This window comes from Monodon monoceros, unplaced genomic scaffold (genome assembly GCF_005190385.1).
Source record: "Monodon monoceros isolate NGI ecotype Baffin Bay Population unplaced genomic scaffold, NGI_Narwhal_1 Super_Scaffold_8, whole genome shotgun sequence".
Taxonomy (NCBI): domain Eukaryota; kingdom Metazoa; phylum Chordata; class Mammalia; order Artiodactyla; family Monodontidae; genus Monodon; species Monodon monoceros.
The window spans coordinates 52737467-52750913 of NW_021703785.1; the positions used below are offsets into that span (position 1 = coordinate 52737467).

Below are 13447 nucleotides of genomic sequence, written 5' to 3' on the forward strand. Positions count from 1 at the left end.
GATATAATTTATATACTACCATGTTCATCTTTATGAGGTATACAATTTAACGTTTAATTGACTTTTTCAATGTACTGCTTGGTTATGGATACAGATTGCATCTATGAGAGAGCTTCTCCTATACAAACAAAATGCTAAAAGAAGCAGTTAATTCTGCTTAGCAAGGGGATGGGGATTCAAGGTGATGTTTGAGCCTGAAGGGGCTTGAACAAGTAACAGCTAAAAAAAGCATATGAAGAGAAGAGTGTTCTAAGCAGAAGGGATAGCTTATGCTAAGGATGAAATCACATGGTGATCCAAGGAACGGCCTTTAGTTTGAGTGGCTTGGGAATAGGGAAGTTGTTTTTTCAAATCTAATTATGCATCTGAATCATCTGTAGAGATTAAAACAAAACAAAAAGCAAAGCAAAACAGGCCGAGACTTGACTCCCCGAGTGAGATGGGACTCCCCAGAGTTTCTGATTCAAATGTATATCTGGAGGTGGTGGAGGGGGAAGCTCCCTGGATTTATATTTTTTTAAAGTTCTACTTGTAGTTCTGAGGTGTAGCCAGGATTGAGAGCCACTGGAGTGGGGGGAATGGGGATGAGGTAAGAGAGTGCTAGGAGATGAGGCCACAGCCCAGTACCAGATGATGAAAGGAAATGGTATATAAATACAATATAACAGCAAACTTTCTCTTCCCTGACAGCTTCCCTATTCTGAAATATTTCTTTTTTTACCTTTTTTACTGTTACCGTTGCATGACAGAAAATGAATTCCCACCATTGTCTATAAAAACAGAGATAAATGTTTTCACCCAGCTTTGTAACTAAAGACCTCTATTTTGCTTTCAGTAATATTGAACATAAAGCAAGCTCAGAGCAGAGTGCATCAGGTGCACCACACAGCACTCAGTGCTCTTAATAAATGTCAGCAAAAATGATGAAAGTACAATTTTTGACAGAAACATCTGCCAGACACTGAACAGTGGGTTCCTATTCTGGGCTGGTGATGCCATAGGATAGCAGCACCTGCCCACTTCAGGTGCTCTTCTAAACTCCCAGATGGCTGAGATTCTTTCTCTCAGGGACAGGTTCTTCAGCACTTATCGTCTGAGCGACTGTCAGAAGAAACGGACCCCCTCCTTCTGTCATAACCAGTTCCACAGGAAGCATCCTTTCTCCTACTCTTTGAAGGTTGGAGATATTTCCCCTTGGCCAGAGCGTCTGCCTTCCATATACGTAGGAGCTGTTCAATATTTTTAAATAAATGAATGTTATGCTCTTTCAGGGCAGAGAAAGGATGCTAATTTACATCTTTATCACAACTCTAAGGGTCAGTGCCTTCTAATTTTCTACTCCTGGCGCGTAGTTTTCAAAGGGCACCTAGGACCTCCGTTTATCCACACACGTGCAGGAGCTGTAAAGTTTAGTCAGCAAGTTAGGCAGGATCAGCAAAAAGGCAAAGGAGGGGTTCAGCCAACTCGTTTCTGGAAACAACTAAAGCAAAACCGCTAAAAAAATTTAAAAAGTCTACCTCAGGAGGCACGTTACTTGAACTTGGATGGGACAGAGTGCCAAGTGCTAACGCGAGGAGGTTCTCAGGCCTGGGCTCTGGGGAGGAAACCGAGTGTCCCGACCGCGCTGCCGGGCCGGCGACTCGTTGAGGCACGACTGGGAGCGCGGACGCCGGGAAAGGGCGTCCTCGCCCCCGGGCAGGGGGAGGAGGTCATCGACCCGAGGCCGCTCGGCCGCGCGCCCAGTCAGGAGGCCCGCCCCGTTCCCTCGCGCCCCGCCCACCCCGCCCAGCCACCGGCCCGCGGACCCGCCTGGCTCCGGTCACTCGGTCGGTCGGCTGCTCCGGTTCCCGTTCCTCTTCCTGGCGCCGGGCGGCTGGTGCTGGCTGGCGCCCTCCTGACCCGGAACTGCTGACGGTTCCCCGCGGTCTGGCGCGTCCGAGCCGAGGGTGGCTCCCCGGGTCGCTCCAGCTTCCCCGCACCCAGCCCCCCGGCCCGGCCTCCGCGGCTGTCAGGGGGCTGCCGGGCGGGGGCTCCGTCAGTCCGCGGTCAGGCGGGTGAGGCGGGACGGCCGCCGCCCGCCCAGCGCCCGGGCACACGCTCGCGGCCTCCCGGTCTCGTTCAGGCGGAGGACTGGGGGCCGCAGACGCCTCAGAGCTCGCCGCCCACCGAGTGTGCAGCGGAAGGCGACGCGCGACGGGCGAGGACGGAGAACGGCCTCGGGTGTGCGTCCGGCCGTCGGAAAATCTCGAAGGGGCGGGAGGAGTCAGGCAGGTGAGGATCGGCGCCCCACAGGGCCGAGCGCGGACCGGGCGGGTGGCAGAGGCGTCGTGGGGCTTTTCACGGTCCAGAGCGAGGGGGTTAGGAGTGGCGGCAGGAGAAAACCAACCCGGAGCACAGGGGGTCACCGAAGAGGTCACCAAAGAGAGACCGGCAGCCTGGGGAGGGGGAGGGCAGGGGCTGGGGGGAGAAGATCTGTGCGCGGGGAGTGAAGAGGAGAGCAGGTGGGACGCACACCTGATCCAAATTGCCGTTGCTTATGAGATAATTGCCATACCTGAGTCCTGCGTGAATCCTGGAGTCTGCTTTTATCTCCTTAAAAACGCATTTAAAAAAATTGAAGTATAGTTGATTTACAATATTAGTTTCAGGTGTACAACATAGTGAGTCAATATTTTTATAGATTTTATGCCATTTAAAGTTATTATCAAATATTGGCTATATTCTCTGTGCTGTACAATATATCCTTGTAGCTTATTTATTTTATACATAGTAGTTTGTACCTCTTAATCTCCGACCCCTATCTTGCCCCTCCCTCCTTCCCTCTCCCCGCTGGTAACCACTAGTTTGTCCTCTGTATCTGTGAGTCTGCTTCTGAAAAACAACAATAACAAAATGCAATTTTTCTGAAGGAAAAAAAAAGCAATTAAGAATTTAAAAATTTTTAATTTTTAGGTGCATCTCCTTTTAACCTATTGAACTCGAGACCCAGGTATTTCATATGAAGGGATGTAAATTAGCAAACCAGTGATATCCGGATGAATGATATATCAATAAGTTGACACCCTGTAATTAAAATACAGGACTTTGTCTAAGTCAACAAGTAATTCCCTGCTTAAAATTTGCTACCTGCCCCGTCGTAAAGCAATTATACTCCAATAAAGATATTTTTAAAAAATTGCTACCTGAAAACAAAACAAAACAAAAACTGTTGTTCTGCTGGAAAGATGTAAAGTACTTTCACAAAATGAATTAAGAGATGGCTTTGCTTTTCATTGTCCTGGTTCCGACAAATAGTGCACTAGCTTTTCTGGGAGGAGTCTAGATTCACTATTTTGGTTACATTTTTAAGTCAATGCAATTCTTTTTACCCATCCACAAGTTTCTGTTGTAACTATAAGGAGATTGATATAACTTTGTATTCTTACTTAGGCTAATTTTTCTTTACAGGTGATTTTGGGGGGCACAAAAACCTTCTTTGAAGAACTTTGTACAGTGTTGAAGGATGGCAGAAGCAGTGTTGATAGATCTCTTTGGTTTGAAATTAAACTCTCAGAAAAACTGTCATCAGACATTACTAATGACATTGAATGCTGTCCGAAACCACCATGGTGCCAAGGCCAAGTTCCTTTGCATAATGTGTTGCAGTAACATCAGCTGTGACCATGATAATTGTGAATTAGAAACAAGCAATGGATTATCTGCTTTCCTGAGAGAATTTGAGACTGTTAGCAATCCCAGCATGGCTGCCTCATTGTATACCATTAAACAAAAAATTGATGAAAAAAATTTGAGCAGCATTAAGGTGATTGTGCCTGTGCACCGGAAGACATTAATGAAGGCTTTTATTGGTCAACTCTTCACTGATGTTTACAATTTTGAGTTTGAAGATTTACAGATGACTTTGAGGGGAGGTCTTTTGAAACAGCCTACTGAAATAAACATAATCACAGCTCAAGAACTAGAGGCAATCCAGAATGAAATAGAAACATATTTGAGAAGTTTGCCAACACTGAAAGGAGAATTAACCATTATCACATCTCCTTTGATCCCAGGTACGTTAAACACTATCTGTTGATTTTACTGGATGTGAAAAACCAGTCTTTCTTTACAGGTTGTTCACCTTTTTTTGCTTCTTTCTTTTGTAAACTGTTGTGAATTTATGTGTTCATTAGCATCAGTTACAACATGGGAGTGTCATGCATTGCCTTGTAGTGTCAGGGGTGTCAAGGGATAGCCACCCTAAGTAAATAATTTCTCTTTATGCAAATTCAGCTTTAAGACAAATCCCCCAGCCTTCCTTTTAAATGAGATTTATGACCGTAAGCATTTCCTACTCAGAAATTCTGAAACCTTAACTCATTGGTGCTTTCACAGAAGAATGAAGTTTACTGTGAGCTATATGCTATTGGGATAACAAAGACAAATGGGACAAAAGATACCCTTTGAAGAGCAATAATCCCACAGAAAAGGTAAAACAAACTCAAAGCATTATAAGAAGAATAGGCGGAGAATAAGAATAGGTGGAGGTATAAAGAGCTGTAGAAATTAGAAGGCAGATAAACTAATGCAGGATGAGGTGATTAGGGAAAGTCTTAATGAGAGACTGGGTTTGTAATGCTTATAGTCTTTTGTGTGTCATGTTTTTAATCTTCATTGTTTATCTTCAACAGATATTTTCATACATGGATTTACTACAAGAACAGGTGGGATATCTTACATACCAACTCTTAGCTCATTCAATCTCTTCAGTAGTTCCAAACGGAGAGATCCCAAGGCTGTTGTTCAAGAAAATCTGCGTAGGCTGGGGAATGCAGCAGGATTTAACGTGAAGAAATTTTACCGAATAAAGGTACAATTTTGTTTCCTATTTTGGAAGATGTAAAGTATATTCTTATTTATTTATTTATTGCTGTGTTGGGTCTTCGTTGCTGCACGCGGGCTTTCTCTAGTTGCGACGAGCAAGGGCTACTCTTCCTTGCGGCGCGTGGGCTTCTCATTGTGGTGGCTTCTCTTGTTGTGGAGCACAGGCTGTAGGCGTGCAGGCTTCTATAGTTGTGGTGCGCAGGCTCAGTAGTTGTGGCTTGCAGGCTCTAGAACGCAGGCTCAGTAGTTGTGGCGCGTGGGCTTAGTTGCTCCGTGGCGTGTGGGATCTTCCCGGACCAGGGATCAAACCCGTGTCTTCTGCATTGGCAAGTGGATTCCTAACCGCGGCGCCACTGGGGAAGTCCCTAAAGTATATTCTTGACTCTGCTAATGACTACGTGGACTTTAAATAAGTTATTTAACTTTTGCATCTAGTGTTTTATCTAAGATTTAGGATAATGTTTGTGATTATTTTTCTTAGAGCTGTATACCATAACCTAAAGATCAATTCTATGACGATGTATATATATATTTCATCTGGAGCTCCTCACATCTAAAAGTACAGTGAATTCTCAGAGTATAGTACCACTGCCCTTTTTGATTTAGAAGGAAGGTTCCTGCTTGGTGGGAGAGAAAAGCCATTATTAATCAACACTAGGAGGAACTCGGGTACAACTGATGAGATAATTGTTTCTTACAGAATTCTAGCGTTACTTGACTCCAGGAAAAGTAAAAATATCATTGATTTGGGAATTTAATTTCTTTCAGTAAATTAGTACTTTGTGGAAAGTACTGCAATTAGAGATTTACCCATCTCTAGTGGGAGGTATTCATGATGGATGGACTATTTTGAATTTTTTAAAATGTTTGTTAAATGTAAAAGTCTGCTTTCCTTTGAGGAAAATATGCAGAGATTATCATATCATAAAGTTAAATAAGTAAGTTTGTTATTTTATCATATATGGACCTGATATATTTAATGAATGCTTGTAACCTTAAACTGGTTATATAATTTTGTACAAGATGCATACTTTAAGAAAAGCTTATGGTATGAGAAACTCTATCTTCAAAACATTTTTTTCTCACATCTTTGGTATTAGACTGATCATGCCAATGATGTCTGGATTATGGGAAGGAAGGAACCTGAATCTTACGATGGAATCACCACAAATCAAAGAGGAGTCACAATAGCGGCTCTTGGTGCTGACTGTATACCGATAGTTTTTGCCGATCCTGTCAGAAAAGCATGTGGGGTTGCTCACTCTGGTAAGTGTACTTAATTAAACATCTAGGATTTTACCAATTTTTTTGGTACAGGAAAAGTTATAATTTCTTTCTGATGGATATTACAAATAGTTAATTACTACCCATGGTGATAAGTGTAAACATAGGGAAGAGCTAGCAGACTCTTAGGACAGGAGCAGATAAAAGGAGTCTCTAAGTCAAATTATATGAATCAGAGTATAATTCCCAAAGAAAGCAGTACTTAGGCTGATTCCTGGGAGATTTATAGGATTTGGTTAGCTGCCAGTGTTTCTCAGCAGGGGTGCTATTAATATTTGGGGCAAGATAGTCTTACACTAACTGCAGACCAAGTTTACTTGGCTTTTTGAAATTCTTCATGCCAGTAGCACTCAGAGTTGTAAGAACCAAAAAAAAAAAAAAAAAAGCCTCCATGCTTTTCAGAACACTCCCAGGGAGTTGTACTGCCTCTAGTTCAGAACCCTTGAAGTCCAGGTAATAGGGAATAGGAAGTTGAGACATGTTGGGTCACAGAAGGTGTTTATGAAAATGCAGCAGCATGTGTAAAGGTGTGGAGGTAAGAAAAAGCAAGATATGTTTGGAAAACCGCATTTAGTTTAATATGCTGTAGTCTAGTGGCTTTAACTATTCTCTAAAGATAAGAACAAAGAATTTTTAGGTTCTGTGTTGTGTTAATGGAATTTTGTTTTCTGGTGATTTTTAAAAAAAATACTGTTTAGACTATCCAGTGGTTATGAGTCTATGTAAAATGAAGAATGATCTTTTAGATTTTCTTCTGCTTGTAAATCAACGATTACTTTGCATTTTAGACTATAGATAAATAAGAAAGTGGTGCATTTTTCTTTTGATCTAGCTAAAGTAATGAATGACTAGAAGTCAGTGACATTGTCAAAAGTTACTTAAAATTTGAGTTTTAGTTCCTGGATATAAAACGGGAATATTATTTGCTACTTCCTGGGTTTTGAAACATTAAATTCAAAAATATCAAAGATAAAAGAAACAGCCTTGAAAAGGAACAAAGTTAGATGTCTCACACGTCTCGATTTCAAAACTTGTTATAAAGCTACAGTAATCAAAACAGTATGTATGGTGCTAGTATAAAGACAGACGTATAGAGCAATGGAATAGAATAGACATCCCAGAAATAAACCCTTGTATATATGGTCAAATGATTTTTCACAAGGTACCTAGACTATACAATGGGGAAAGGACAGTTTCTTTAACAAATGGTACTGGGAAAACTGGATAGTCATATGCAAAAAAATAATGTTAGACCCTTATGTCATATATAAAAATTAACTCAAAATGGATCAAAGATCTAAATGTAAGAGCTAAAACTCTAAAACTCATAGAAGAAAGTGTAATCGTAAATCCTTGTGATCTTGGATTAAGCAATGGTTTCTTAGATATGATGCCCAAAGCACAAGCAACAGAAGTAAAAATAGATAAATTGGATTTTGTCAAAACTTCTGTGCATCAAAGGACACAGTAAAACAAAGTGAAAAGTCAACCCAACCGATTGAGAGTAAATATTTGCAATTCATATATCTACTAAGGAGTTAATATTCAGAATATATAAAGAACACCTACAGTTCAACAACAACAACAAAAACCAACTTGATTGAAAAATGGGTAAAGGACTTCAATAGAACATTGAATAATGGGTAAAGGACTTTAATAGAACATTCTCCAAAGATGATATGCAAATGTCCAACAAGCATGTGAAAAGATGCCCAACATCACTAATAATTTGGGAAAAGCAAATCAAAACCACAGGATATCACCTCACACCCATTAGGATGGATAATATTATAAAAAAAAAAGTGTTGGTGAAGAGAAATGGAAACCATAATGCACTATTGGTGGGAGTATAAAATGGTGCAGCTCCTATAGAAAACAGTATTATGGTTCCTCAAAAATTTTTAAATAGAATTATCATATTACCCAGCAATTCCACTTCTGAATATATATCCAAAAGAATTGAAAGCAGGATGTTGGCAGGATATTTGCACACCCATCCTCATAGCAGAATTATTCACAATAGCTAAGAGGTGAAAGTAACCCAAGTGTCTATCCACGATTGAATGGATAAGCAAAATTCATACAATGGAATATTATCCAGCCTTAAAAAGGAAGGAAATCCTGACCCATGCTACAACATTGAATGAATCTTGAGGATATTATGCTAAGTGAAATAAGCCAGTCACAAAAAGACAAATACTATATGATTCCACTTATAGGAGGTACCTAGCGTAGTCAAATTCATAGGAACAGAAAGAAGACGGGTGGTTGCCAGAGACTGGGGAAGGTGGAAAGGCCAAGTTCTTGTTTAATGGGCATAGAGTTTTAGTTTGCAAAATGAGAAAGTTCTGGAGATTGGTTGCACAACAATGTGAATAGACTTAACGTTACTGAAGAGTACACTTGTAAACAGTTAAAATGGTAAATTTTATGTTATGTGTTTTTTCCCACGATTTTTAAAAGTGTGCATAAAAAGTGAAGGAGAGAAGACTAAGAAGATATAATTCCAGTGGAAACTGAAAGTATAGAACATTTTAAAAAGGAAGTGGAAGGGACCTCCCATTAAATGTCTCTTCTGTGTCAGGTGCTTTGTATAATATACCTCATTTAAAACCCAGTATTTTAATTAATTAGTTGATTATTTGGCTTAATTAATTTTGTGATTCATTTACTATTTCTGGACTTCGAAAATACATAAACTGACTCTGTTCATTTTTAACTTAGATATAAATTATGATGAAATTTTCTTATGTTTTAACTTTGCTTATCTCTTTTTCTTCTTATTTACTAGGTTGGAGAGGTACTTTGTTAGGTGTTGCTATGGCTACAGTGAATGCTATGATAGCAGAATACGGCTGTAGTTTGGAAGACATTATTGTTGTACTGGGGCCTTCAGTAGGACCTTGCTGTTTTACTCTTCCAAGGGAATCAGCAAAGGCATTTCATAATCTTGATCCCGGATGTGTACGGCTCTTTGGCTCACCAAATCCCTATGTTGACATCCGTAAAGCCACGAGGTATGCTTGATTTCAGTCCAGAACTGCAAGTTTGATTATTGCTTATTGCTTCTAAAATGAAGATAATTTTAGAAAACAATTAGTAACTCCAAGAAAAATTCAGGTGGCAGGTATTTAAGTAGCTGACATATACACTTACACAAAAACTAATTTTAAATATGAAATCTTTTCTCATTTAAATTTGAATAACAGCAGTCTTTTGATCTGGTATCTCTTATTGATTTAAAAGTGAAGGAAGAAACAGCTGGCATTTAATTTTAAGAGATCTACTTAAACTTCATATAGAAAAGTTGGCACTTTTTATAGAAAAGAATGGCACTTCACAGACATTCCTCAGCTAAATTCTCCTAAATATAATAAACTATCAGGAAACTGATATTTTAAAATTATTCTTATTCTCTAATTAACTGGAGGAATATATTTTTCAGCAAAAATACTAGATAATATAAACACATAGATACTTTCAAGTTTTTTATGGTCCCTTGCATTTTTGAATTTATGAAATTTTGCTATTAATAGATAATAAAAATTATTTGTCATTTCTACAAAGGAAAATTGATGTCTGATTTGAATCGTGTTTCTTTTCCAGTCAGCAAAACCTTACCCAGATTCTGCCTCATTTAGTACATAAGTAGAAAGGATTGAAATTGATTCTTAAATGTGACCTGTGAAATAAGTGTCACTAATTTATAGTCATATTTCATACCATGAAGTGTTTAAGGAGAAGCAAGTTTTCTGTGAAAAATCTGGTTAATCGAAGGAAAGGAGGCGGGAGAGCCAGATGACTACAAAGCACGCTCTGTCTGAATCAATTGAATCTTGTCTTCAAGATTCTTCTTAAATTAGTACTTGATTTTGCTTATAAAAGTTTCTTCTTAAATAATTACTTGATTTTGCTTATAGAATCCTATACCCAGATCATGTCTGCAGGACAATATGGAGGTTATACAGTTCACATATGAACTTAGATGATTAATGGTGGTGAAATCTACCATTTCCTGACTTGTCCTTGTTCTGTAACTGAATAACAATTTGCATTGTTCCAAGCAGATCTTTCCCAGAATTCTTTTACACCAATATCCATACTTTTTCCATATTGCTTTGGCTGTTGGTAAAGTAAACTTTCTGTCTTTTGAAAAATCTTTATCCTAAGGATTCTTCTAGAACAGGGAGGAATTCTACCACAGAATATTCAGGACCAGAACCAAGATCTCAACCTCTGTACCTCCTGTCATCCTGACAAGTTTTTCTCCCATGTCCGAGATGGCCTTAACTTTGGTACACAGATTGGCTTCATATCAATTAGAGAATGAGGTATAGTAGCTTCTCTCTCCCTGCTCCCTCTCCCTTCTCCTCCCTCTTTCCACCTTTCCCTCCCCTCATTTTAAAAAATAATTAATTATATTTAACTTTACTTATTTATTCCTATAGGAAGAATTAATTCTCTACTTTTTAGTGAAGCAATAGTAGTAGAACAGTTAATTTTCTGTGACATACTCTAATATAAAGAGCAGCTACTTCTTTTCCTAGTTAATGAAGAATATATTATAAGTATATATAAAAGTATAAAAATAAAATAATTTTTTCATTAAAAAATCATGTTACGTATGCCATTTAACTCTCCTATGTACTTGACATCTGTATATTTTCTTTTTTTTGACATCTGTATATTTTCTATCATAACATCTTTATATCTTTCTTTTTAAAATTCTTTTAATTTTTGAGAAGAAATCTTTACATAAAAATTCGAAATTCTATAATGATAATACATACACAGACCAGCCTGGTTTTACAACCAAATTTCCAGCTGATTATCTATAGTAGGAGTTGGTCAGTTTTCTTTAAAGGGCTAGATAGTACATATTTTAGGCTTTGTGCAACATGTAGTCTCTGCTCAGCTATTCAACTCTGCTTTTGTAGAGCAAAAGCAGACAGGAGCAGGAATGAATGAGTATGTCCAGCTTCAGTAAAACTTTATTTACAAGATAAAGATTTGGTCCACAGGGTATAGTTTGCTGACACTTGAGCTACAATCATAGAGCAAGATTTAGCGTAATTTCATTAAATTAGTATTTCTTAGAGATGGATTTTTTTTTTTTTAGTTATACAAAAAATATTTTGTGACAGTGATTTGGCACTGACCCTTTAGCATATACCTGATTTTCTTTAAGGTTACTTTTAATTGAATTAATACTGTTTTTAGGCTTTACAATGTCTTTAACTCTTTAATATACAAAAGGCTTTGATAGATTTAGTGATTCTTACATTGATATTTTAATAGCACTACTAATGGCCTCCTCATATTTGATTTCTATGTATTTTTACAGATACTTGACTGGATTTTTGCATAACTATTTCCTGCTTCCTTCCAAACCAACTGTAAGAGAGAAATTTAGCTGTTTGATATACTTAAAACCAAAAGGATTATAATGAATAATTCATCTTTCAGATATATTTTCATTATTATCCAAAGCCAAATGATTTCATTGATTCTAACAATAACTGACACAAAATTAATATGATGTATTGGGTTGGCCAAAAGATTTGCTCAGTTAATGAATACGTTGTTCAATAATGTTCTTGGTGAAAATGAAAAATGTGTCTTTTATTTTTACTTAAACCCAAATGAACTTTTTGTCCAACCCAATAGTTTATATGTTCCACAGATAAGGATTATTCTTAAAGTTTGTACTCTGTATTTGTTATGTAAATCAGGAGTAGATCTATTCAGTTTAGTATTTATTGGGTAGCCTCTATTTGTCAAGTGTTGTGTGAATCATAGGTGAAATCAAGATGAGTAATACTTTTTCCCTTTGAGTCTAATGCAGTGGAAGAGAGAAACACTTCTAACATTTTAATTTTAATAGCCAAAGAGTACAGGAGAAGGGAGGATTAATTCTATGTGAAAGGCAGAATAGAGAAGGTATTACAGAGAAAATGACTTACCACATGCACCCGAAAGATGATGTATAGGCTTTTGACAAATAAAGAACAACCATAACAGGTAGAGGGAATACCATAAACTAGGGCATGAAGCTGTACGTGTATAACATGTTCTGCAAAGAGAAAGGTGTGGGCAGGAGTTACTGGAAAAACAGGTTAGAAACAGATTAGTTCAGGTTTTGAATGCTGTGTCAGAGAGTTTGGAGTTTATTTTCCAGGCAAAGAGTAGGCATAGAAAGTAGGAGAGTGTTTTTATGTCCTTGGCATTATATTTAACAGGATGGATTTAACTTGTGAGAGACTAAAGCAGAGAGATTAGTTAAGAGGCAGTCACGATACTTTTAAAAAGAAATAATGAAACCTGAATGCAGTGGAAATTAAAACAGAGGCAAGAGTAGATGAATTAGCGAGACATTTCAGAGATGGAATCTGCAGATCCTGTTCCTAGATCATGGAGGTAAGAGATGAGGAAGAGTGGAGAAGTCCCTGATGCCTCCACAGTCTCTGCTTGGCTGACTACCTAGAGTGGCAGCAAAGATGGGGAGGAGGTTTGGGGCAAGGGAGAGGGATAATGAGGTTGACACACAGACTGAAGTACATCCAGATGGAAATGATGTGGTCAACAATTAGAAATAGAGACCAGGAACCTGGGAGGGAGTTGCGAAAAAGACAGCAATTTGGGAGTTGGCTATGCAGAGGCAATGCCCGAGTCTGCTGGAATAGGCTGGATCATCTCCATAGAAACAGAGCGAGAAGAAGGGAGGTCCAAGGATGAAACGTCATGCAACACTTGCATTTGGAGAGCCAGAAGCTGAACCAGTCAAAAAGATTGATCCTAGAAGAAAAAAATGTATAGTTATTTTGGAGAAAGAAGCCAGCATAGATATGAGAGGAAAAGAAATCTTCAGGGAGTTCCCTGGTGGCCTAGTGGTTAGGATTTGGTGCTTTCACTATGGAAGCCCAGATTTGATCCCTGGTCAGCATCCTGCATGCCGTTCAGCGTGGCCAAAATACAAAAATAAATAAGTAAGTAAGTTAAAAAAAAAAAAAGAAATCTTCAGAGAGAAAATGAGAAGAAACCAATGGATTAACCATGTTGAAGCTGTTCTATAGGTCATGGTGGAGGAGTCAGATTTCAGTTCCTTGAGGACGAGGATGCACCAGTGTCAACCCTTCTTCGCTAGTATTTATTGGAGAAAATAAAGCACCGAAGGCTGTATTTTGAAGCATGGTGCGTGTGTGTGTGTGTGTGTGTGTGTGTGTGTGTGTATGTATTGGGGAGGGGGGATGAGTAGTCGTAAGTGTATTTGTAGGCTGAAGAGAGGAGTTAGGCTGTTTTC

The 13447-nt window shown here is 38.7% G+C and overlaps 1 protein-coding gene across 1 annotated transcript; it reads left to right on the forward strand.

The window, feature by feature from the left end:
* Window positions 1-1836: 1836 nt before the first annotated feature.
* LACC1 (laccase domain containing 1) lies at window positions 1837-13176 on the forward strand. Its single transcript, XM_029210344.1, has 7 exons — window positions 1837-2271; window positions 3448-4052; window positions 4671-4849; window positions 5964-6129; window positions 8939-9164; window positions 10318-10478; window positions 11492-13176. The coding sequence occupies exons 2-6, from the start codon at window positions 3503-3505 to the stop codon at window positions 10475-10477; spliced, it is 1281 nt and encodes a 426-aa protein (XP_029066177.1). The 5' UTR covers window positions 1837-2271; window positions 3448-3502; the 3' UTR covers window position 10478; window positions 11492-13176.
* Window positions 13177-13447: the final 271 nt, after the last annotated feature.